This window comes from Polistes dominula, unplaced genomic scaffold (genome assembly GCF_049000335.1).
Source record: "Polistes dominula isolate Pdom_NZ unplaced genomic scaffold, Pdom_raw_medaka contig_20, whole genome shotgun sequence".
Lineage (NCBI taxonomy): Eukaryota > Metazoa > Arthropoda > Insecta > Hymenoptera > Vespidae > Polistes > Polistes dominula.
In genome coordinates, this window is record NW_028301147.1 from 113801 (window position 1) to 139609 (window position 25809).

Below are 25809 nucleotides of genomic sequence, written 5' to 3' on the forward strand. Positions count from 1 at the left end.
TGGTCTAGTAGAGAGCAAGTGAGAGAGAGAGAGCGAGAGAGAGAGAGAGAAAGAGCAGTATACAAGTGTTCGGTGTAAATGGATGTCTACTGAGACGTCTTTTGAGGGAAAAAGAAGATTTTACGAGAGAGGGAGGAGGAAGAGGAAGAGGAAGAGGAAAAGAGAGAGAGAGAGAGAGAGAGAGAGAGAGAGCATGGTGAGTGGTGTAACTTCACGTTGAAAATGGTAGAGAAATAATTGCGCGACTCGTCACGTGAGATTGTCGTCCGCCTTGTACGCGAGAAAAGGAACTAGACCGTGTAAAGTGAGTCTCGTCAATCCTCGGGTTACTCGTTTTGGAACATTTCATCTTTTTCCTGATCGAATCTTTCTTTTTTCCCCGTTAATCTAAACAAAATCTCTGACGTAACATTAACGTAACATAACATAAACGACTGATCCTCGAGTTAAATTTCATAGATTGTCTGCCGTGATTTTTTAAATATCTTTATTTAAATAAACACACGCAAATTTTTCGAACAATGTGCAAGTTAATAATTTCGAGACGATGTGCCAGTTAAGTAGGAATGATGTAAGACGGTTTCTTTCGTAAACATTTGCTCGCGTGTATTTACAAAGCAGACGTACAAATCTCGCTTGATAACATTCGTTCCGTATATATCTGTATATGTAGGGATTCTAAATTAATTAGAATTTCGATCTGGATTACATCTTTCGTTGAATTATAAATCTTAAGATTTATTTATTTGAAAGACGAGAAATCGAATGGTCGTTAGATTGGATGGAATGGCATGGAATTTTCTACGTTTACCTTATAGTTAGAAATTTTTTTTTTCATCTTTATAGTATATATATAAAAATACAAACTATTTATACATATATGATAGATACTTGCCTTCAACAGCGAGACTAAAAAATTGTCGATCCCTCGCTAATAAATTTTCAACCGATACTTCATATTTTCCAGCATGATCCGCCGTTATATTATTCAACGTTAAATAAGAGACACCAGCACCATAAGTAATTTTAATGTTCTCTTCGGATGTTAATTGTCGACCCTTGAACAATAGACAAAGATAAAATTGAAAATAATTTGTTCTATTGTATTCTGTCAGAAGAGAAATTGGTTCTCTGCTACGATCATTTTACAGGGAGTGTTAAATGAAACCGAGTGGAAAAAGTGCGATAAGAATGTAAAAAAATGCGTTGTTCTCAAGGTTTAGGAAGCACGCATGTTTTGTCAACGATCGCGAGAATACTGTGTTTCAAGCTTCGAACGTCGTCGTCGTCGTCGTAGTCGTCGTACGCGTTGCGTCACGGCGGTTTCTATAAAAGAATATGAGAGAAGGGGATCTCGAATATCGTTTGCTGTAAGATGACTGAGTCTTTAATGATCATTTCATAAGGTCATTGACGCAGTTATTCATAAATCCTAATGAAAATAAATAAGTGAAATATGTGTGAGTGAACTTATGAAATGTATTGTTACTTACCGCACGGAACCATTTGACCAAGGGCTCGGGATCGCCACGGTAGGTAATATCTAGTACGAGCTCGTTACCTCTGAAAACTGTTACATCGGCAGGTGCTTTTACGATCGTAGCTGCTACAAATTTGTCCAATTGATTGGACGATTCGTCATCATCTTTGATATATTCCTTGTCCGGACTTGACGTTAATAGAGATCGTTCCGTGCACATAGATGGTATTAAATCTATTACATCGGGTTCGTTTTTCTGCTTATTCGAGAGATTGCTTTGATCCATTGGAAGAAGTACATTTTTCTTCTTTGCTAATGGAGAAAGTTCTTTAGGACTGGATGCTTTTTTTCTTAAAGGAAGCGAAGACGATCTTGCACGTTGAAATTTGTCAGTCGTCGACATTCTTATGTGTTGTTCTTTTTTCGATCTTCTAAAAGAGCTCGAAAGTGGGTTACGACGAAACGACGGTGACGGCGACGGCGACGGCGATGGCGATTTTTCACGGTTGTGAGACATCGTCCGTTCTTTTTTCAAATTTGATGATGTACAATTTTCGAATGTATACGAGCCTCGATTCAATTGCAATTCTGTTGTACAGCATATCGACGGACCATTGCCCAGGACAGTAGCCGTACAACGAATTTCCCCCGCGTCTCGTGGGCAGACCTCGTGTACTTTTAAAATGCAGACATTTCCGTCTTTGTCGACCTATGTAACATCCACGTTGTAGAACTATAACAATTCTTTCGTTTCGACTATTGACCAATACATACCTTGCATCTAGCATTATCCCTAACGTCTTTTCCATTAATAGTCCAGAAGAAATCCATTGGCTTGTTGCACTGTACTCGTACACAGAAACACGCGGTCTCGCCTTTTGCTACGATTTGAGTTAGCGGCGTTTTGCTAAATCGTGGCGCGAGATTTCCAATAGTCTTCTTATAATCTGTAAATGATGAATATAATTGAATATAAAATAATGCACAGATAGGTATCACTTTTTCAACGATATGAATACCTTGGACGGCAAGGAGACCGCTACAAGAAATTTCCCAAATTCATTTCGAACGATGCAAGCATACTCTCCAGCGTCTTCTGGATGGACATCGGAGAGTCTGAGCGCGATTCCACCGTCGTTATATAAAACGTAATGATGGTTGTCATCGTCGGCAATTTCGCGTTTATCTTTCAACCAATGGATCGAGAATGGGGGAGTGCCTGAAAGAATAAATCTATGTGAATCGAAATGAAAGTAAAAAAGAAAAGAGAGAAAGGCCAAATGGTATTATTAAAAGGATATTTATTATTTTTACCAGTAAGTCTAGTACGAAGTTCGAAAGAATTTCCTTCCATGACGATCGATTCTTTGGGAAGAGATTGCACAAATTTAGGCAACTCTTTGTCCAAAGTTGAAGAGTCGTTTGGGTCAAGTACGGTTACCTGTAAATGTCGACAAGTCGAAAAAGAGAAAGTAGAAGAAAAAAAATATCATGTGGGCAGATCACACACGTGTTAGAAGTGAAAAGTAGTGAGGTTTTTTCCGAAAAGTAGTGAATAAGTCCGTAGGGTGTATTTAATTATGCCTCGTTAAAAAGCCTCGAATTCGAGTTTCTTCGTTTTCATTTGCCACCACAAAGGAAGTTTTCACTTCAAAAAGAAGGTAATTTTGACAAGTCTATAATATTCACCTGACAAGTGTTTCTCGCAGAGCCAAGGACGTTCGTTGCCACGCAGCTGTATTCGCCCGCGTCGCTCGCTTTTACCTTACAAATTTCGATCTTTGCTATTTTACCATCAAAGTGTCTTTTTATTCTATTTGAACGGGTCAAAGGTCGTCCATTCCTAAAAAAATACGAACAAGTGTCAACACGTATTATACATGTCTCAATTTGTATTCGTATTAAGAAAAGTTCGTCTATTACCTGTACCACGTAGGCGTTGGACTAGGAGTTCCTCTTAGGCCGCATTGCAGTCGAAGACGACCGTCCGTTCTCGTAGTTGTGTCCAGAAGATTTCGAGAAAAATAAGGATAAGTTCTGGGGGATGCACTTCTAGTTCTTATCGTTCGCCCATAAGATCCATGCCGACCTTTTCAAACAATTGCAAACATTTTCAAACAAAATGAAATAATTCCTAATGAATGAATTTTCTATTTTCTATTTGACATTGCTTACTTATCACTTCGAGTCGTGCGCTAGCCTCGATTCTACCAAAATCGTTTTCCAATGTAACTCGATAAAGTCCAGCATCCTCTTGCGTGACCTCGCCGATTTCTAGGATCTTGACGTCGTCTTTTTCCACGATAGAAATTCTCGTGGTCGGTGTGACAACGATTCCGTTTTTGTCCCACTTCAACCAGGGCGTCGGATGACCGACAACCGCACATTGGAAACGTACGGTTTCACCTTCTTCGACAACTCGATTGTGCGGTACGGAATAAAATTTCGGTGGACTAATTTTTGTTCGTTTTATCGTCGACGAACCACCGCATCGCGGTGGAAGTTGAGGAGACCTTAGTTCGCGGCCATCTAAATCCACGGGAAATGATCTCATTTCTATGAAAAAGTTAACGGATTTGTTGTAGGTAGAACTTACGAGAAACCGCAGGAGATAAACTTCTGATAGGCGTCGATCGTGGAGTCGATCTTGGCGTTGATCCAGCCGATAGTAGGCCAACCGGTCGCGTTAATCTTTCGCTTAGTACGTTTTCTTTGCCTTCCGGTACTGCCAATTGACAAACAATTCAAACCTATTATCCAAATTGATACAAAAGTATAAGATTAAATTACCATCGACAACTATGCAAGCCGACGTGAATGCTTTTCCAAGTTCGTTGTAAGCGACACACGTGTACTCCCCCTCGTCCTCGGGATAAACGTGTTGGATGCTCAGTCGTGCTATTTCGCCGTCGAATTCACTCGTAAAATCGTTTCCCACGGTTATTATCTACAAGTAAGCAACGACTTTGCCCTCTTTATATCTACATTGCTAATATTGTTCGAACAAATAGATGGAAAAACAGTTACCTTTCCGCCCTTTTCCCAACGAACGTTTGGTTGTTCTGGCGTGGCAAGAAATTTACACTCCAAAGTTACAGCGTCGCCGTCGCAACATCTTATATCTCGGAGTTCCCTGGTTACCATAGGCAAGGTGAGCACCTTCCTGCAAAAGAAGAGGTCCAACGTGAACGTCAAAACGTCAACGAAATGTATAACGCGATACTGACCCGTGCGTTATTGCCGATTTTTTCATCGTCGTCTCTTTACCTTGGCCTACAAACAAAATGTAAATTCGTCTAATTATAATATACAATTTATTATATTAAGTATTTATTTATTTCTTTTTTTTTTTTTGCAATTTGTCTAACCTTTAGCATAGATTTGTAAAGAGATTACGGCTTTTGCTTCTCCATGACAATTTCGAGCAATGACCGAATACGTTCCGGTAAAATCAAGTTTCGCGTAAGGTATTTCCAATCTGTATTGAGGACCTTTACCCACCAGTCGAAAATGAGGCGCGTCTCTGTAGTAATCGGGCTGCAAAACAAATTTTGATAGTTTTGGTAGTTTGGTAGTTTGGTTCAAAAATAAGATTGACTTTCGCTTGGGCGCATATATAATACATATTTACATAAATATGTAGGCACGTCGCACGCACGCTCGCACGCACGCTCGCACGCTCGCATGTTAACGAAAAAGAGAAGCACGGCTGACCTCGAACATCGACCTCGACCTAGATACCAAGGCGTTTCCGCGATTCCCACGCCTACGCTCAAAAAGAAGCAACGTGTTTTAATAGCACAACTCTTTTTCGTAAACGTTTCGTATTATAATAATATAGGACGCGTACGATTTAGATGGCCTATAGTTGTCACTTTTTTAAAGCTACATGGGGTTCAAACTCAGCGTGAGATGTTTCAAGAGATGACGAAGAAGAAAAAGATGGAGAAAAAGAGACGACAGTAGTCTTCTCGTTGAAACTCTAGCCCATATAGGGAGCGAAAGTCGATCGAATCGTTCGAGACTGATCTTGTTATGCGTATGACAGACACAAGTGCCAACAACTGAATATTTATTGTTTTCTCCTATTAATAATTATCTTCTTCTTCAATTTACGTACGTCGTTCCAGGGAAATATTACAAAAAAGAAAGAAGAAGAAGAAGAAGAAGAGACAAGGTGTCAATGCGGCGTTGATGTTATTTCGTAAGGAAAAGTGTATCGATCAATCGTATCTCATTGCGATAAATGAAGTTTTCAAGTTTTCTAACGCGAGCTGATTCTTGACATAATGGACCTTCCGAGACCCATCTGTCTTCCACCTGTCGTCTATCGTGCACCAACGCGCACCAACGCGCACCAACGCGCCTACGATGAAATTTATGCGGACGACACTTCCCGTTACGGAAGAGAGACGCCATAAACTGGTTAGTGCAAGGACATTCTATAGAGCATTAAAAACAGGTATATCGGTGCAATAGATCGAAACTTTGATTCGCCTTCCTATTACCATTCCACGATTAGATGGTACACAGATTTTCCAATTGCTATCGTTTCATTGGGAATATGGATAATCTAATCGGTTATAATTAGGAGAGATTAAGAAAGGAGTTAGTTGTAACGTTTGCAGCATTAACATAGTCGTTAGCTAAAAAGGAGTGCTCGTTGAACGTATGTATGTATTTGGTGGCTTGGCTTGATGCTTCGCACGTTCGCGCAGTTACTACGCGAAAGATTAACTCAAAAGACTCGGCCAAGTTTTCCTCGGAGTAAATAGATTCGTTCGTTGGAGGAATATCCTTAAGAGAACCGATGAAAAGCCCTGAGAATGAGAATGACTCATTACGACTGGGAACTTGTCCTGACGTACGTCAATAATCCATCGTTTTTCCACTTCTAATCGAAAATTATTCTATTTATCGTCTTTTACAGACAATTGTTCCAAAGTTCTGACTCTGTCAATGAGAGTTAGAAACAAATTATGCACATTTTAGTACTGTTCTTGAATATTATACATAGTATTATATTTATTTATGTGCCTACATACGTGCTTTTGAAATAAGAAAGTCAATCATTTAGAAGCTGCACATGCACATCGGCTAAGATTTATCGCTCACATTTGTTTATACAAAATTCCATATAGGAAAGCATCGGATGCTTCCGGAATGAAATAACGTATGGCTTATTTCTACTCACTTTTCTCACTGTTCGAATGACAAAGAATGCCAATAATTAGTCTAAGTTCTATATATATATTGAGAAGTATAGGAAGAGGACAAGAACGATGACAAGAACGACGACGATCGACAGAAAGAAGGCTATTCATTCGCCAAAGTTACACACCGACTGTTTTACCGTTCGTACTTCGCGGTACCGATCCATCGGCGAAGAAAGCCAAGTTGGTCGACGAAAAGTGGGGACGACGCCTTCTAGGTAAGTAAGTAAGTAAGTACTTACACACTTCTCGATTATGCAAATATTCGTTTGACGTAAATACACTAAAGATGCAGCATCGTTTTCTTCCCCTTTCCCTTCGGTTCTTTTCCGTCCGAACGGAACAACGTCAAAGCAAACGTTACCATGAAAATGATTATACCTGCATCTAGGTTCTACGTCACGAATAATACTTTCGATATGCCTAATTTGTATTCCCCTTGACTTTTTATTAACATTAACACCCACGCCTGAGTCCATTTGTGTATCTCTTTGCCGAGGGGAAATGAAATTTCATCGTAAAAGGATTTCGAACGACGACGAATGCATCGTTCCGATTACACACTCCTATGTTCCATCATTCTTTTGATATTCCTCAAAGGACCACTTTTTGGCAGTTCGCATTTCTCTCTTTCTCCGTTCCATCTTTGGGCCCCTCATTTAATCTCGCGTAGCACGTACTGTTACCTTTTAAAGAGGTGACGTGAAATAAATGCCGTTTCCCCCGACGCATATAATACCTGACTCGCTATGGGCATAATGCGGTATGTAACACTATCATTTCTTTTTTGCTACCACCTTGACCTACATCGTGACCGAAGCAGCATTAGGGGGACACGTCATTTTCTGGAATTGCACAATGAACTTTGCAACTTATTCTTCGTACCCTGCTACCTGCCCCCGTCTAACTTGCAAATTCGGATCTTTTAATTAACCTATGCCTGGATAGAAAATATAGAAAGAAAATAATTACCTTAAGGAAGTCACGCAACCAGATAACTTCCGGTTTAGGATCTCCAACGACTTCGCAAAGTATAATGACCGTGTCTCCTTCGAGAGCTTCGGTTGATAAAGGTTTCGTGACAAATAGCGGTTCCTTTGAATATCTGCTAAATCATGCGATAGAGGAATATTAGTTTTTTGTACATTTTTTGTAGATTTTTTGTAGATTTTTTGTAATTTTGTACGCACGGCACATCGGGAGAAGCTATCGTCACCGTTGGCAATCCTTCGGAAAGAGATTGCATTTGATCGTCGTTCGGTTCATCGGAGTCGACGATAACGTTGACCCGCGTGGATGTTTCAGCACGGCCAACTTCATTGATCGCGGTACAACTGTAAACACCAGCATCCCTGCTGCTAACTTTTGCCAAAGATAATTCGACGGTACCGTCGTGGCTTAAAGTCATGATAGTTCTTCTACTAGGTCGTAGACGCAAACCATCGCGATGCCTGTTTTCAAATGAAAACAACGATATTATATAATAGAAAGAAGGATTATCAAAATGTTAGATATTTGTTAGCTCACCATACTACGCCCACGCTAGGATAAGCTTCGATCTGAGCCGACATTCGTAATTCGTCATTTAATTTAACGTTATAAGCTGCATCCAAGCCATAAAGAAATTCTGGAGCAACGTAAGCACGAATTCCTTTATCGACTACGAGGACGGATCGACAAGACACTGAACCATGGATATTTTTGGCAGTTACCATGTAACATCCGGAGTCTTCGAGGGTCGAATGAATTATTTCTAAAGTGTGAAAGTTCGATTCGTCGTCCCACAAGACGTGACGTTCTGAAAAAAACAAAAAAAAAAAAGCAAAAAAACAAATCAAGATATACGTAGCTATTAAATATATAAATATTAATCGAGCAGTGCTTTAACTTACCATCTTGACAAATTTCCACCCCATTTTTGAACCAAATGATCTCGGGACTAGGTAAACCCATAATTTGACACGTTAAGCGTACAGGATAAGTCACTTGAACCCGCCTATCTCGTAATCTCATGGCAAATTGTGGTGGCCTTTCTTCTCGTTCATCTCCCAAAATTCTAATATTAGAAAAAATCGTGGCGTTTTAAAGTTGCTTTCAAATAAATAGAAATATGTACGAATAATACCTAGATCTTAGTTTTTCATCCGCTTCGATAATCTTTGGATCGGTGACTACGAAGACTCTAGCGAAAGACGACACTTTACCAATTTTATTCGATGCCTCGCAAATGTATCTACCGGAATCATCTTCTTTTATATTTTCTATCGTAAGAGAGCACCTTAAACCTTTCCTACCGATGGAATATCTTGAGTCGTTGTTAGGATCGATCTCGGTTGTTTCGCGATACCATTTGATATTGATATTGGAATCAGTGCGAATCTAAAATCCATACAAATTCAAATGAAATATCAAAGGAAGTAAAGAAACTCTATTGTAGAAGTTATGTTCGGAAAAGTCTCACTTCGCATTCCAATTTGATCGTCGTGTCTTGAAGAGCCTTCAGCTGACCGGGCAGAATTTTCGTGAATTCTGGAAGATCGAGGACTTCGGTGACCGTGACCGAACTAGACATCGTAACAGATTCGCCCCATCCATATCGATTACGTGGCGTTACGCGAAATTTGTATTCTCCACCTGGGCGAAGATTGAACGCGTCAAAGGCGTTGATCGGCGTGATGCCCAGCTACAATTTGCAAAATGACCAAAGAATAAAGCAACGCAACTACATTGGATAAACGGTTGTTACAGTTAACGTAAGTATCCAATTATCGTGTTATACCTCGGCCCAACGAGCACCGCCTTCTCCACCCATCAACCATGCGTCTACCTTGTAGGCGATTACTGGTGCTGGTCCTTTCCTTTCTGCCTTGGCCCAACTCAAGGACAACCAATTTCTTCCTCCATCAACGACTATTGGTTCGCTGCTGATTGGTCCAGGAACATCTGCCGTACAAATATTTCTAAATCGTAGGATTTTTTTGAAAATGATCCTTTCCAACGAGTGACTTTACTACCTCGATGTCCGAATAAATATTCTATGAAGTCGCTGATCAAACTATCATCGTTGGCCAAAGATCGTTTCAAACGAGAACTCGGTAATTCGAGGTCATCGTTCGAAACGATTTTTTTATCTTGATTCTTCATTATTTGTGCATTTATTGTCACATTTCGATTTAGTATTTTTCGAGAAAAAAGTAGTAGAGCAGAGACAAGACGGTTCGCGCGAGTCTCGATGCCGACTGAATTTCACATTTCTGGCAATGAGAGAAGTAGGAAGGGGTAAGGAAATGGGTAAGGGAGGTAAACGAAAATAACCTAACGGGAAGTGTTCCTCAAATTGCATACGTAGGTGGTAATATCAGTTTTATATTTCAACCATTTTGTTGTTGTTTTAATCGTTGGCGTTTCTTACTCGCACCTAATTCTATCAAGTTTGCGATAATAATTACATTTATAAAACGTCATCTCTTGTAAGCATTTTGTTGTTGTTGTTGTTGTTTTTTTTAAGATCAAACTGTGCCATAAATGGATCACAAAAGTTACGGCTTCACGATCAAACATTCTGAAGCCATTCCAACTTCCTATGTAAGTCATTTAGTTCGTCCTTCGTGAATGATAAATCAGTTACACTGTGTTATTTATTGTTACGTATGTATATATTTATGATATTTAATACTTTGCAGATAGTTGAAGATTTGGTCAAGGAACCGCTGTTATGCCTAGCTGGCATCGATTCAAGGGTCGTGCAAAAATGATGACAGTCGCGACTACTTTTGTATTAAACAGTTTTTCTCACGCTTTAATGAAACTGCTTGCAAGTATATTAATGCATAATAATTTCGGAGATAAATATATTTTCCCGTAGATACCAATAATGGTATTATACTATTTTCGAGAAGCTATGAAAATTTGATGATGCATTTGGTGCATTTAATCCATAAATAAATAATTAAATTTTTGTTTGCAGATATATACCTAGCACGTACGTGGATACTTAAGAAGTTTAAAGATTATAGTACAATGCGTTGGTTTTATAAGCAGTCAACCTAAATTATATCAACGTCATTTTGCTAAACACTTTAGCCCAGGGACTACTTGGATTAAAGCCAAACGATTTTGGGCCAAGTGTACTCGCTGTAATCCTTGTCCCTGTGTCATATATCGCTACTCTAATTATAATTATTTCATTATTCATTTGTACCATCATTCTTACCGTCGCTCATTTCTCCGTCTTTTTTCTCACATTAATTACGTAATAAAATAATATTTTATTTTACAGAGAGGGAGAGAGGAGAGGACATGTTTTGGATTGAACTTACCTTTTATATAAGACAATTCATCGTCGTTTTGTATGCTTCCTGCATCAGAGCGACTCCAGTCGGGCAACGGTGTTAACGATCTCGCTCTTTGTTTAATCTAATCATTAGAAATATTATTTCTTCTTACTGTTTCAGTCAACTTCAAACACATAGGATTTACTCACCCAGATCGAGAAGAAACTTCTGTCGCATCCGTATCGGTTCTTCACCAAAATACAATAAGTACCTTCGTCGGTTTGTACTGCTCTTTTCAAAGTCAATCTAACGTAGTCATCGATAACTTCTTTGTACGATCGCGGACCATCCGTAATATCTTTTAAACCTTTCATCCATGTTACTAAGGAAAAGCACAGTAGTGAACAAGTCCTTCTTCGTTATGTCTAATTTGATTTACACGAGTATTGTCGTTACCTCGAGGTTTCGGAACACCGGTGACTCTAAAAGATACACTGACATCTTCCCCAATAGCCACCGCAATGGATTTTTCCGAAGGTCTGGAAACGAACATTGCAGGTTTTCCACCATCGATCGCGCTAGGAGATATTATTTCGATCGTAGCAGTTGTGTCGACGTATCCATAAGCGTTAACTGCCCTGCAAATGTAGGTACCTCTTTCCGATTCTGTTGCTTCCGGTACGATAAGAGTATGAATGCCAGATTCGGTGAAAGTCTTTGCTTTTGATATGGAAATTGGCTCTTTTCGTTCTCCGTGCAACCATCTCACTTCCGGTGCTGGCATTCCTATCCAACGGAGATTTCAAATGAAAATTTTACCTGCTACCTCCTGCTATGTTTCAAATAATATCAAAAATATATTTCGATCGGGGCCAAATGTACCTTTGACTTCGACTTGAAGAGCAATGGTACCACCGGTAGGTACACTGTGATCGCTCAAAACATTCGAAAAGCGAGGTCTCCTGGACGCTTCGATACTCGTCTCATCCTCCATGAATCGATTATGTCTACCTCTACGAGTAGACGTTTGATCTCGTCCTTCAACGGTAATAAAAGGTATCCTTACGTTATTTTTCAATCCGCTAATGTGAATCGTGAAGAATTTAGAAAATTGCTTTGCTAACCTTCGAAGTGTACGATATGCGATATTTCGCTTGATTGGATTTCATTGGTCGCTCTGCAAATGTAACGTCCACTGTCCGAAGCATTAGGATTCGATATTTCCAATCGATAAATATCGTCGTCTAAATACTTTTCCGTATATCTTGCATCGTCGAGGACTTTTCCATCTTTCAACCAGGTAATCGTAGGGCTCGGATATCCATGAACTCGACATTCTAATACTAATTCATGATCAGAATATCGATACGTATCTGAAACGAAATATAATACGACGATATTGTGCGGTACGTTGCGGTGCGAAAAGCAGCAGTCTTTGGACCTACCTTTAATGGATTTGGTAAACATCGGTGGCGATAATGGTTGGACAAAGTCTCTGTAAACTTTCAAAGTTGACTCGGTAGACGAGAATCCGTGAATATTTTCCGCGATGCAGGTATACACTCCGGAATCCTCGACAAGAGCTTCCTTTAATTCAAAATAAGCCATGCCATTGTCGAATTTAATTAGATGTTTATTCGAGGAAGGTGATAACTCTTGGCCATCCTTTTTCCAATAAACGCGCGGCTCGGGTTGTCCCAAAACAGTGCAGGTTAATCTCGTTCTCATACCTTCGCCTACCGTTCTATTAGTAAGTCGCGTACAGAACGATGGTTTCTTTCCCTTATCTTGCACGATACTCTGCATATTTCAAAATTATTAATATAATTAATTAACCTATACGTTAGAATAGATAGATATATTAAAAGGTGAATAAGTAAATATATTACCTCTAAAGTACTCGAATTAAGATCGTCGTATTCGATGTGAGAAGGGATTTTCATTCTACCGTATCTAGGAGGCTTACTCGCTGAGCTGTAAGAAAGGTTACTATCGATATCGCCCGTATAATACTCGTCGTATTTTAACAAGCTGATCGACCTTGCTCTGTTAATGCGTTCTTCTCTTCGTCTTCTTGTACCATAATAAGAGCCAACGTCGTACAGAGATCTGTTTAACGAGCTCTCGTGTAATTTGTAATCCATGTAATCGTCGATGCTTCTTTTTCCAGAGGAAGCGAGAGATTCTCTCCAACTATGCGATCTAGACGTGTCCGAAAGCGTCGATTCTAATTGTAAGTCCGAATCAAAACGATGAGACGATCTGCTACTTCTACTTAATTCCTCATCTATACTTCGTCTATTGAAAAATCTATCAGATTCGTTTTCTCTTAGTCTCGACCACGTATCGTCCCTTGCTCTTTCTCGTCGTCTCTTATTTGTCAACGACAATTCCTCCTCGTGCCTCCGTCTCAATCGATCCTCCTCTTCCTTCATCAATCTTGCATTTTCCTCGCGTCTAGCTTTTCTCTCATTTTCTCGCATATTTATTCTTTCTTCTTCTTTCCTTTTCATCCTTTCCAAATCTTCCTTTCTCTGGCGTTCTTCGGCTCTCTTACGTTCCAACCGTTCCATCTCTTGTTTCTTCACTTTCTCTTCTCTATCTTTTCTGCTTTGCTCCGCTTCTTCTTTTCTTTTCCTACGTTCCTCTTCGACTCTTAATCTTTCAGCTGCTTCCTGTTTTAACATCTCTTCCTCTTCTTTTCTCCTACGTTCTTTCCGTTTACGTCTTCTCTCTTCCTCTAGTTTTCTCTCTTCTTCTTCCTCTTGTCTCATTCTTTCTTCTTCTTCTTTCATTCGTTGCTGCCTTCTTTTTCGTTCCTCGCTAAACTTTGTCTTCCCGGCATCTTCTTCTATTTCTCCTTCGATTTGCTTCGATTCCATTTCATCTTTCACTTCGTCTTTTACTTTAACTGATATAGGTGGTTCATTTGGGTGCTTTTTTGGGCCAGAAACGTCATCATCCTTTACAGGTTTCTTCTCACCTTCTTCTTTTGATTCTTCTTTCTCTTTGGAATCCTCGACGGAAACTTGTAATTTTTCAACTTCCACCTTAGCTTTACATTCTTCCTCCTCACGTTTCAGTTTTTCACCATCATTCTTCTTTTTACGTTCCTCTTCCTCCTCCTGTTTCAGTTTCTCAGCTTCCTCGTGCTTTCTACGTTCTTCTTCCTCGAGTTTCAATTTCTCAGCTTCCCCTTGCTTTCTACGATCTTCTTCCTCGCGTTTCAGTTTCTCAGTTTCCTCTTGCTTTTTACGTTCTACTTCTTCATGTTTAAGTCGTTCAGCTTCCTCTTGTTTCTTACGTTCCTCTTCTTCACGTTTCAATTTCTCACATTCCTCTTGTTTTATACGTTTTTCTTCTTCCCGTTTAAGTCGTTCAGCTTCCTCTCGTTGTTTACGTTCTTCTTCTTCTTCACGCTTCAGTTTTTCATGTTCCTCTTTTAGTTTACGTTCATCCTCTTCTCGTTTTAGTCTTTCAGCTTCTTCTTTTTTTTTACGTTCTTCTTCTTCACGCTTCAGTTTTTCATTTTCCTCTTTTAGTTTACGTTCATCCTCTTCTCGTTTTAGTCTTTCAGCTTCTTCTTGTTTTCTGCACTCATCTTCTTCGCGTTTAAGTCGTTCAGCTTCCTCTCGTTGTTTACGTTCATCCTCTTCCCGTTTAAGTCGTTCAGCTTCTTCTTGTTTTTTACGTTCTTCTTCTTCTTCACGTTTCAATCTCTCAGTTTCCTCTTGTTTTTTACGTTCTTCTTCTTCCCGTTTTAATCGTTCAGCTTCTTCTTGTTTTCTACGCTCATCTTCTTCGCGTTTAAGTCGTTCAGCTTCCTCTTGTTTCTTACGTTCCTCTTCTTCGCGTTTCAATTTCTCAGTTTCCTCTTTAAGTTTACGTTCATCCTCTTCCCTCTTAAGTCGTTCGGCTTCTTCTTGCTTTCTACGTTCTTCTTCTTCATGTTTCAGTTTTTCAATTTCCTGTTGCTTTCTGCGTTCTTCCTCTTCGCGTTTCAACTTTTCATTTTCTTCCTTTAGCTTGCGTTCTTCCTCCTCCTGTTTCAGTTTTTCCGCTTCTTCCTGCTTTTTCCGTTCTTCCTCCTCCCGTTTCAGTCGTTCAGCTTCCTCGGCACGTTTACGTTCTTCCTCCTCCATCTTAAGTTTCTCAGCTTCCTGTTGCTTTCTGAGTTCTTCTTCTTCTTCCCGTTTTAGTCTTTCAGCTTCTTCTTGTTTTCTACGCTCATCTTCTTCGCGCTTCAGTTTTTCATTCTCCTCCTTTAGTTTGCGTTCTTCCTCCTCCTGTTTCAGTTTTTCTGCTTCTTCCTGCTTTTTGCGTTCATCTTCTTCACGTTTCAGTCGTTCATCTTCCTCCGCACGTTTACGTTCTTCCTCCTCCTTCTTAAGCTTCTCAGCCTCTTCTTGTTTTTTGCGCTCATCTTCTTCCTCTCTTTTCAGTCGTTCATCTTCCTCGGCACGTTTACGTTCATCCTCTTCTCGTTTTAGTCTTTCAGCTTCTTCTTGCTTTCTACGCTCTTCTTCTTCTCGTTTCAATCGTTCATCTTCTTCTTGCTTTCTACGTTCTTCTTCTTCACGTTTCAATTTCTCTGCTTCTTTTTGCTTTTTGCGTTCGTCTTCTTCACGTTTCAGTCGTTCAGCTTCCTCCTCCTTCTTAAGTTTCTCAGCTTCTTCTTGCTTTTTACGCTCTTCTTCTACACGTTTCAGTCGTTCAGCTTCCTCCGCACGTTTATGTTTCTCCTTTTCCTCCTCCTCCTGCTTTCTGCGTTCTTCCTCTTCACGTTTCAACTTTTCATTTTCCTCCTTTAGTTTGCGTTCTTTCTCCTCTTGTTTCAGTTTCTCTGCTTCTTCCTGCTTTTTACGTTCGTCTTCTTCACGTTTCAATCGTTCAGCTTCCTCCTTTAGTTTACGTTCTTCATCCTCCCTCTTAAGCTTTTCAGCCTCTTCTTGCTTTCTACGTTCTTCTTCCTCTCGTTTCAGTCGTTCATCTTCCTCGGCACGTTTACGTTCTTCCTCCTCCTGCTTAAGTTTTTCAGCTTCCTTTTGCTGTTTACGATCTTCCTCCTCGCGTTTTAATTTGTCAGCTTCCACTTGCTTCTTACGTTCTTCTTCACTTTTTAATTTTTCATCCTCTTTTTCTTTCACCTGCGAATCTTTAGCTTCTTCTATTTGGGTCTGTAGCTCTTCTTTTTCTTTCCCTTTATTTTCATGATCTTTCAATTCTGTTCGATCCTTTTCTTCATACGTATCTACTCTTTCATCAGTCGTCCATAAAAGTTGACCAAATAATAATTTATCGCGTAGATCGTTGAGATTACTCAGTAAATCGCCAAGAGGTTTTTCTAATATCTGCAAGTGATCGTTCGTCACATCTTTTTCTTTCGTTGCTTTAATGATTGTAACGGTAGTATCCAAATCACATAAGCATGGAGATAAAAGTTGAAGGATTCCAATGGTTTGCTTCTCCTCAATGTCTGTGGATCGTGTATCTGATTTAGAAGAATTTTGCTTTTCGATGATAGCAACAGATTCATGAATCTTATTAAGAGATTCCAACATGGATCTTTTTTCGATTGTTCCTTCTTCTTGAATTTTGACAATACATTTTTTCAAATCTTCAAGAGACGCGTTGAACATTTTTAATTCTTTACATTCAATACATTTGTCAATATTAGTTTGTCCAATTTGATCCTGTATCCTATTTTCTACACTCTGAACAGACTCATTAATACCGACAATAAGATCTATTAATTTGATCGATAGTCTTGTCATTTCTATAGATGGTAACGTTTGCTGAGTTACCGAATGAATAGCCATTAAACTTTGTTGACCCGTTGACATTGTTTGTAGAACTGCATGGAGATTTTTTAATGGTTTTTCTAAATTTTGAAGATACTTAGTCGAGGAATCGTCAACCTTTAAAATGGACTCTTTTAATTCCATTAATGGCAATCTCAGGACACTTATTACGCTTTTATCCACTTCTGCAGCATAGAATGGTTCAACGAGTGGCTTATCGACTGCTTGTTCCTCCAGGATAGAAATACATCTTTCTACGTTAGAAAGAGATTCGACGATGACGTCGATGTTGGCTTCCTCTTCGGATTTTGTTAAGTCGGATTTGTCTCGTAAAAGAGAAAAGCTGGCGGAAACAGCTTTGAGCGGTTCGACGAGCTTCTTCAAAGCTTCATATTCGATCCTGCGTTCGAGAGCCATTTCTTTTGGTAAAATCTCCTCTCCGACGTTTAATATGTTGCTTATGATACCTTCGACTGGTTCTATCAATTTGTCAAAGACAATCCGGTCTTGCGGGCTAATTTGACTTTGTTCATCTTCTTTAACCGTATCCGCTTGAATAGTTGTAACGCATTCGCAAATTTCAGCTATCGACTTTTCGATTTCGTGCAACGGCGCGACCGCCACGCATTCCGCTGTCGACCAATTGGGTCTTGGTAATTCTTGCGGCAAAGATTCAACATCCGGAGATATAACGCGTTCCTCCAACACTACGATGCTCCTCTGAAGATCGAGCAAAGGTTCGGCCAGGACGCTCAAAAATGTTAATTCGTTTTCGGCGGGACGTTCTTGCAAACTTTCAACGAGCATTCGATCTTGAATGATGGCGATCGAGCGGCAAACTTCTTCGAGCGGCTGGATCAGAGGATCTATCGACATCGCCGCACCCCCATCTACCCCGAATGCCTTTTCTCTCGTCGATTCGATGGCCATTTTTTCCTCGATTATTGTCGCGGCGACGTTTCTTAATTCTAACAGTGGTTTCGCTATGGCCTTTGTCAAGGAACCATCGTCGTCTGCGACGTTCTGCGACGCGAAAGGACAGGTGCTTTCGGTGGTTCTTCGTTCCTCGACGATCAATGCCATTAACTCTCGCAATTCGTCGAGCGGCTTGGCAAGAGTCCTCAGGATGGTGCCTTCCTCCTCGGAAAAGGGGGATGCCGCTTCGGTGGGACTTTCAACGATACCTTGCTCGACTATCATTGCTCGCGTTACCTTGACCGGAGGTTCTTCTTCGCCGATATCTGGCCAAGTTTTCAAGGAGGACACGCCTTCGGACATTGTGTCGGGTGCAGGCTCGAAGATCGCTTCTTCGTTGAATCGCGATATGGCGATTCTTTCCGCTAAATCGTATATAGACTTGGCAAAGGTCTCCAAAGCATTTACATTTTCGGTTTCCGATAATTCCTCCAAATTTCCTTCGGGAAGGATCGCGGCTACTTTCTGGACGGCTGCTATCGATGCCCTTAATTCGAGCAACGGCTCAGCTATCGTTTCCACGAAGGATAGGTTTTCGGTGCTCTTGGACATACTATCCGCTCCTCCCTCCAACGTTACTTGCTCTTCTATCGTCGCTAAAGTTTTATCCATTTGTTCGAGTACCGGAACAAGGGACAATCTTTCCGCGCCTTCCTCGGTTTCCGGAATATTTTCAGTTTCCTGCGCGGTCGCGTGTTCTCCTTGCATAACGGCAACAAAAATCTTCTCCAATCGTTGCAACGGTTCCACCAAAGTATTCAACAATCTTGTTGACACTTTCTCCTCTGGCACTTTCAATTCCTCGGTCTCGTGAACTTTCGTTTCTTCAATAGTTACTATTGATTCTTGTAAAAGACGAACCGGAGAGATAATATCCTCGAGTATCGCTACCTTTTCTTTTACCGGAGTTACTTTACTAAGGGCATTTATGATTTTAGGTTCTTCGAAGATCGCCGTACAGTGTTTTTTAACTTCTTCCGCAGTTTTTGCCAATTCTTGCAAAGCCGTGATCGACATATTTTCTATGTCCGAAAGTTTTTCCTTAGAATCAGCAACGGTCATTGATTCGTGAACGATCCCTAGGGACGTTTTCAGCTCCTCCAAAGATTCGGTGGCCTTCTTCATTAACGACTGACTTTCGGTATCTTCGATCGAGGATAATTTCTCTTGACCGATCATAAGATATTCTTCGGTACCGTGCACGAACGTTCTCAACTCTTCCAAAGTTGACCCTATGGATTCTTTAAGCGGAGGACCGTCCAATCCTTCATCAAGTACCAACGAAAATGTACTTTCCAACGATTCTAACGGTTCGATCCATTTGGTCAAAGCTAACGCGAGTTCGGTCTCTTGCAAAGTACCCTGCTTTGCCAAATCTCCGACCGTTTCCCGCAACTCTTTAATCGAAGACGTTGCTCTTTCGATATCTTCCCGTGGCTTTGATTTGACTTTTATTTGTTCAAGTTGATCTGGTACACTTTGAGAAGTCGATGCCAAGCCGATTTCAGTTTCGACGAGTTGCTGGAACGACGCGGTCGAACGTTGCAATTTTTCTAGAGACGAGGTTACCTCTTGAGCAAAGGGAGCTTCGCACGTTATCTGCATTTCGATTGTGGCTATTGATTTTTGCAATTCCTCTAAAACTGGCGTAACGTTTGCTCGTTGCAAAGCAGCTTGTTTCAATTCTCCAGTACTTTCATCCTGCCCAGTTACGGTCGCAACTCCTTCAGTTGCCAGGAAACGCAGCGATTTTTCCACTTCCTCCAAAGAATGAATCAACGCAGTCTCTTGTTCTTCTTGTCCTATATGAGAAAAAGATTCTCGTAGTTGCTGAATCGGAACAATGATATCTTCAATTAATTCAACGCAAGAACTTTGAATGGGGATAGAAAGAGGTTCTTCTTTACTGACTACAACGGTGGCAGATTGTTCTTTCGCGTCTTCAATTTTGATTTCGGTTTCGGTTTCGGTTTCGGCAAGCACCGATTCTTGCACCACAGCGGCCATCGATACCTTCAACATTTCCAATGATTCTTTTGTTTCTTCGATCGGCAAACGATCATCTTTAATATTTTCTACAGTTTCTGTAGCTTCACCGGGTATAATCTTCTGTTCGTTTATCATCGATTGCGTTGCCGATTTCGCATAATCGATGGAGCAGACGGTTTCTCTAAGATTAGAAATGACATTAACTAGATTCTCCACCGTGATTGATAATTTATTCTTTTCGTCCGTCGTTAATTTGGACACTCCTTCAACTTGAAGTACTGCGGAAAATGATTTCTCTATCGACTCTAAAGGATTAATAAGATTCTTTAGAGCAATAAGCGATTTTTCTTTAAGTTCGGGTACGAGATGTTCTTGCGTCAGAAGAAGAATACTAGCCGTGGCTCGTTCCATGGTATCCACGGAATTGATTATGTTTGAAAATAGATCTTTCGAATTGGAGTATGCGGAAAAGGCGGGCGTACAGCGTATGGAAACGCTCGTCGCTCGTAAATCGTTTAGTATTTGTATCAAAGCCGTTAGTTCTCGTATTTTTCTATGTTCTTCTTCGGATTTAACAGTCAGCGGTTCCTTCTTAGCTGAATTTATGAATTCGGTTAAATCTTTCATAGGCGTTTCCAAAGTTCTCAGAGTTGAGACTATTCGTTTAAGTATCTCGGTATTTTTATCAACTCGCATACTCTCCTCTTTTGATTCGAGGAATTTCGTTTCTTTCTCGGTCTTCGTTGGTTCTTCAAGGCGTTCTTTAACACCTTTTTCCGCTAAAAATTGTGCCTCGCTAGCATTCGAAGCAATTGATTCTACCGTTGCAGTTGCCGTTGCAGTTGCTGTTGCCGTTGCTGTTGCTGTTTCTGGACTCCTTTCCAAATCGGCTCGTAAAATTTCTTCGACGACCATTACGCTTTCTACTTGTTCCTCTTTAGATACTTGAATGATTTCGTCGACAACGACGGTTACTTGCGTTGGACTCGATTTCGACTCTTTATTTTCTGAATCTTCTATACTTTCGGAAGAAATTTGCTCAACAATTTGTTCTCCTTCTTGTTCAACTATATTTTCAACTTTCCGTTCTTCCAATGTCATTTGAACATTTTCTTCTTTTATTTCTTCTTTCGTCGTTTCACCGTGTACTTTTTCTTGCAACTTTTCATCCGCCTGTTCTACAAATTTCAATGTTCTTTCCAATTCGTTCGTATTCCCTTGAATATTTTCATCAACTTTAATCGACGTTTCTTCTTGTCTTTCCACTTTGAGTTTATGCGGAGATTTGGTTTCTTCCATCATTGAACCAAGTCCTTCGGATTTCTCAGGCTGATCTTCCATTTGTGCTTTTTCTTCGTGCGATATTCTTTCATCTTTTTCAATGGACTTTGGAAGTACTGCCTCTTCTTTCATTTCAATCTTTTCTTTCACAGAAGAAATTGCTGTTTCCTCGGATTTATCTTTCGATTCTTCTTTCCGTTCTGGCTCTTTGATTTCAAGGATCGTCTTGGTTTGTCTCTCAGCGGTTTTAATCATATCCTGAATGCTCGTTATGGAAGTTTTAACATTTTCTAATACCTCTAAAGCAGCGGAGAACGTTTCTATGATGGAGGATCCTTCTGATGCACCCTCGCTAATCAAACCTGCACGATAAGAGGACAAGGAATATACTAGATCAGCGATCGAATCAGCCAAATTTTCAAACAGTCCTAAGGAAACGTTCGTAAATGATGCTGCCGTTGCATTATCTTTCATACTTTCTTTCAGAGCACCAAGGGCCGATTGAAGTTGATTGGTTGGATATAAAAATCCTTCGACGATTGCTTCCGCGTCGATAAACTCATCGGAGGTTGGACAAAATTGCGATTGAGACAAAGATATTTGTTTCTTAAGAGGTTTCAACGATTTCCAAATACTTTCCTCGCCAGATAATTCTGTGCCCTTTTCTAAAGCATCAATCGTTTCTCCCAATCTGCTCAACGATTTCATGAAATAATCCTGAAAATGTAATCTCATGGTACTTGGTTTTGGAGAATAATCTACCTTTTCAATTTGCTGGCGAACGGACAAAATGGCATCGTTCAAGGATATTAAGGGAACCTCGAAAAAGCCTCCATCCTCTACGGTCGCTATTTTGTCGACAATATCGCAAATCTTAAGTCGAAGATCTTCGACGGAATTGAAAATGACGTTTCTCCTTTCATCGAGTAACGCTACTTCTGGTACTAAACTTTGACGACTCCTTTGCACGACCGAAAGACAATTGAGAAATTTGACCAATGGTTCGGTTATGTTTCTCAGTTCTTTTATTACTTCCTTACGTTGATCGAGAATTTCAGTCTGTTGCGATGTTTTATTAACAGCTTGCAATAACATATCTATCGGCTTGACGAGAATTTTCGCCACGTCTTTTTCTATAGTATCTTCCGAGATTGTCTCGAGACCTCTCATTTGTTCCTCAATACTTTCCAGGGGCTTTGAAATGTCCCGAAGATATCCCAACATTTCTTGTCTACAACTTACTTCCTTCATCGCGATAGGTATCTTTAATTTAGTGTCATCCAATACTCGAAGAAGTTCCTTCAAAGTGTCCTTCGAACGATCTTTCTCGCATACTTCGAGACACGGTCTTAAAATATATTTCTCCGTGTCTTCGAGAGACTGTTCAAGACGATTCAGAACCGATAGTTCTGCTACGCCTAGTTCTTCGGTCAAATTAACAGCTTCTTCTATCATAGTAAGAGGTTTCAATAAATTATTAAAAATCAAAAGTGGTTCTTCTTCCTTGCTTGGCCCTTTATCATAATTGGAAATAGTTATACGCGTGGTAGAGATCATCTTAGTAAATTCTTCAAGAGCGTTGGTCAATTTTGTTTGAGGAATAATCATTTCTCCCGTCATGGGTTGTTCCAAATCCTCGAGGATACTGGTAGCTTCCAATTGAACATTTTCAAGTATTTTAGGTAACGAAAACATCAAGTCTTTCTCCATTGCATTTTCGCTAGGTTTGTAAATTTGTTCCTCTGGTACTCTGGTGCGGATCGGTTCTTCTACGATATCCGTCGTAGCAGGTGATACACTCTCTTCCAATGTCTCGACCACCTGTCGAAGTTCCTTTTTATAAAGCGCTTCTTTAATGGAAATCGGTATTCGATTTTCTATTTCTTCAACGATATCTAAAATCAAACGAAGACTTTTTTCCTCGGCATGGTCTTCCAAAACGTGCGCAATCGTTTGTAAAAGATATTTCATCGGTCGACTCAACGTTTCCAGAGCAGCAAGATCTTCTGGCTCGTGGTACATGGAGATGGCGTTTTTCAAACGCATCAGAGGTTCCCGAAGATCGATCAGAGCTTCGATCAAATCCTGATCGCTCGGTGGATCCGAATAAGATGTTTCTATGGCTATTCTCGTAACGTCTCGTTTAAGTTCATCGACCGAGGAGCTTAGAGGAGACGCTTCCTCGTCTCTGAGACTATCTTGGTCGGAGGTGGTCGATAGCCAACCTCGGATAGGATCCAATGAACGATTTATTTTATCGGCCAATTGCTTCGACGAAGTCTTTTCTTCTTGGCTTACTATTAATTGATCCTTTTTCTTCGACGTTTCTTTGGCTATCAAAGTTGCATCCTTTTCTATTTCTTCCAATAGCTCTACGATGGGAATAAGTTCTTCCAAAGATTTGCCACCTTCCACGACAGCCTTCATCAGTGTTTTCAATCTATCGACTGGTTCGATCAAATCGTTCAATATTTCTTCTTCTTCTATTTGGTGTTCCTCGGTTAGAAGGGCTCGTTGCAAAATCTCTAAAGGTTTTCCCAATTGTGACACTTCCTTTGCTATCTTTTCATCCTCCTTGGGTTCTTTCAAGCTAGCAATTGCTACGGCACAATTTGCGACAGTCTCCTGTAATATTTCTACCGAATTAGTCAATGATGACGACGAAGCCGCGATTTTCTTTTGCTTTTCTAAAACCGACGTTAAAGAGAAATTAATGCTACCTAATTTTTCATCTACGTTTAGATGTTGCAATTTAGCAACGTACGTGGTCTTTGGTATTTTTGCTATTTCTCCTCGAATGTCTTTCATTATCTTCAAGACCGTTTTCATGTTCGTTTTCATTGATTTAGCAACGCTCGACGAGGAAGGTGTAATCAAAACCATAGACAATAGGTCTTGCAAATTTCCAATAGACGTTGAAAAGGTTTCCTTTATCACGGCGAGTTCCTCCCGAGACTTTTCGTCTTTCGTTGCTAACATATCTCGAAGATCCAACAAAGGTTCCTCGACGTCCGTCAGACAACGAAAGATTTCATTTTCGTTGGAAGACATCGCTGCGTGCGCCGCGTCAGATATGCATTGCCTCAGGTCTATCAATGTCGAGGAAAATTCGTGCGCCATCGGAATTTGTTGACGAGCGATACTGCCATTGGCAGGTAACTCGATATCTTCCAAATCCTGAATTGCCGAGCTCAGAGTTGCCTGAATTTCTATCAACGGATCGAGAAGATTATCCGTCACTGAGAATCGCGTGTTTTCGCTTTCTTCAATTCTACCATCTCCGCGAATAATATTCTCTATATACGAGCAAATCGAAATAATTGGTTGCACGGATGAACAATTTAACGAGGAATTTTGCATAGCGATAGACAATCGAGTTATCGACGGAGCTAAAAGTTTCAATACATTTGTAGAATCTTTGATACTCGATACGTCTGTTACGGTGTCTCGAAGAACATTTAATTGTTCTTCCACGGAATAGAGTAACGTTTCAAAGGTATTCGCTTCCTGTCCTCTAACGCTTAATCTATTATAGGTCTCATTTATTTCCTCAAACACGGCTGTGAATCGAGGATCCAATGAACCGGATATCGTCTCGTAAGTTTCAAGAGCCTCTTGTAGAGCCAAACGCGTATCTTCAAAGATGCGTTTACTTTCTTCGACAAAATTACTGTCATTTTCCGTATGCACTTCCTTCTCTTCTTTCGCATGGTAATGGAGAATTTCCGTGAGGGTATCGTTTAAGGACTCTTTCAAAGAATCGATTAATTTACCACGACGTTCCGTAAGAGGGTCGCCTTTATTTTCGTAAGTTTCTAAAGCAGCTGTCAGAGTATCCAATTTAGACCTTAATTCTCGAGTAGGCTGCAATAGTCGATCGGTTAGAAGAGAAATTGTGTCGTTGGTAGAACGACTCTGTTCGAGGGACTCGGTTCGATTGGAGATTGCTCTTACAGTTTCTTCGATAGATTTTGATAAGGACTCTACGAGCACCGTATCTACCGTTTCTATCGTACCTGTCGTTGGATTTATCGAAACATCTTGCAAAAATGAATTCAACGTGTCGATAACTTTATCTAAATAGGAAAACAATCGGACGGGTTCTGTTTCTCTGACGAAAAGATTCTTCAAACTTTCGTCGAAATGTGAAACGACTCGACGCATTCGAAGAAAAGACACAGGTTTTTCTCCTTTCGCTTTACCAGTCAGTTCTTGTTCGATTCTTGTCAAACCCATTAGAATCTCGTCGACTGGATCGGTCAAGGACTCTAGAATAGCGATAACGTCGTCTCTCTGAGCTCGAAAACTTCGTTGTCGATCTATCAATTCAATTCCGCGAAGAAGTTCTTCGGTAGGGCCCCCGATAGTTTCCAGCAAAGATATTCTTATCGCTTGACCGAGAGACCTGTCACCCGCATTCTTCAAAGCTTTCGCTTCTACCGAAGATACTTCCTCGCAAAGGGTCTGAATCGGTTTGATGATCGACTCCAAAACGAAATCTCTCGATCGTTGTTCGCTTTCGAGCTCTAAAAATCTGTCGTATCGATCTAAGTCTACCAAAGAGTCGCGAATCGCGACTACCGGTTCCGTCAACCTTACTATTTGATTCAATATCCGTTCTTTATTATTCTTCGACAAAGACTTATCTTTGTCGGATGTTTTGTCATCGTCGACCCGAGCATCGATCGATTCGATACGCTGACAAAATTCACCCTTTTTCTTCTTCTTCTTCTTCTTTTTGCTTGTCTTCCCATCTAGATCGGTTGGAATCGACGTCGTAGATTCCTCCGAACTAC

At 40.4% G+C, this 25809-nt stretch overlaps 1 protein-coding gene across 1 annotated transcript in view; it reads right to left on the reverse strand.

The window, feature by feature from the left end:
* LOC107067396 (uncharacterized) overlaps positions 1-25809 on the reverse strand; it is a 36402-nt gene that overhangs the window by 3570 nt on the left and 7023 nt on the right. The window contains 28 exon segments of the mRNA XM_015322865.2: positions 896-1058; positions 1494-2189; positions 2255-2427; positions 2500-2529; positions 2532-2699; positions 2795-2921; positions 3170-3323; positions 3404-3569; positions 3656-4009; positions 4077-4205; positions 4271-4427; positions 4508-4643; positions 4708-4753; positions 4849-5017; positions 7666-7798; positions 7884-8144; positions 8221-8491; positions 8586-8749; positions 8819-9072; positions 9155-9376; positions 9473-9636; positions 11013-11109; positions 11177-11349; positions 11424-11753; positions 11850-12005; positions 12092-12340; positions 12413-12767; positions 12857-25809. Coding sequence (XP_015178351.2) covers positions 896-1058; positions 1494-2189; positions 2255-2427; positions 2500-2529; positions 2532-2699; positions 2795-2921; positions 3170-3323; positions 3404-3569; positions 3656-4009; positions 4077-4205; positions 4271-4427; positions 4508-4643; positions 4708-4753; positions 4849-5017; positions 7666-7798; positions 7884-8144; positions 8221-8491; positions 8586-8749; positions 8819-9072; positions 9155-9376; positions 9473-9636; positions 11013-11109; positions 11177-11349; positions 11424-11753; positions 11850-12005; positions 12092-12340; positions 12413-12767; positions 12857-25809 — 18450 coding nt within the window.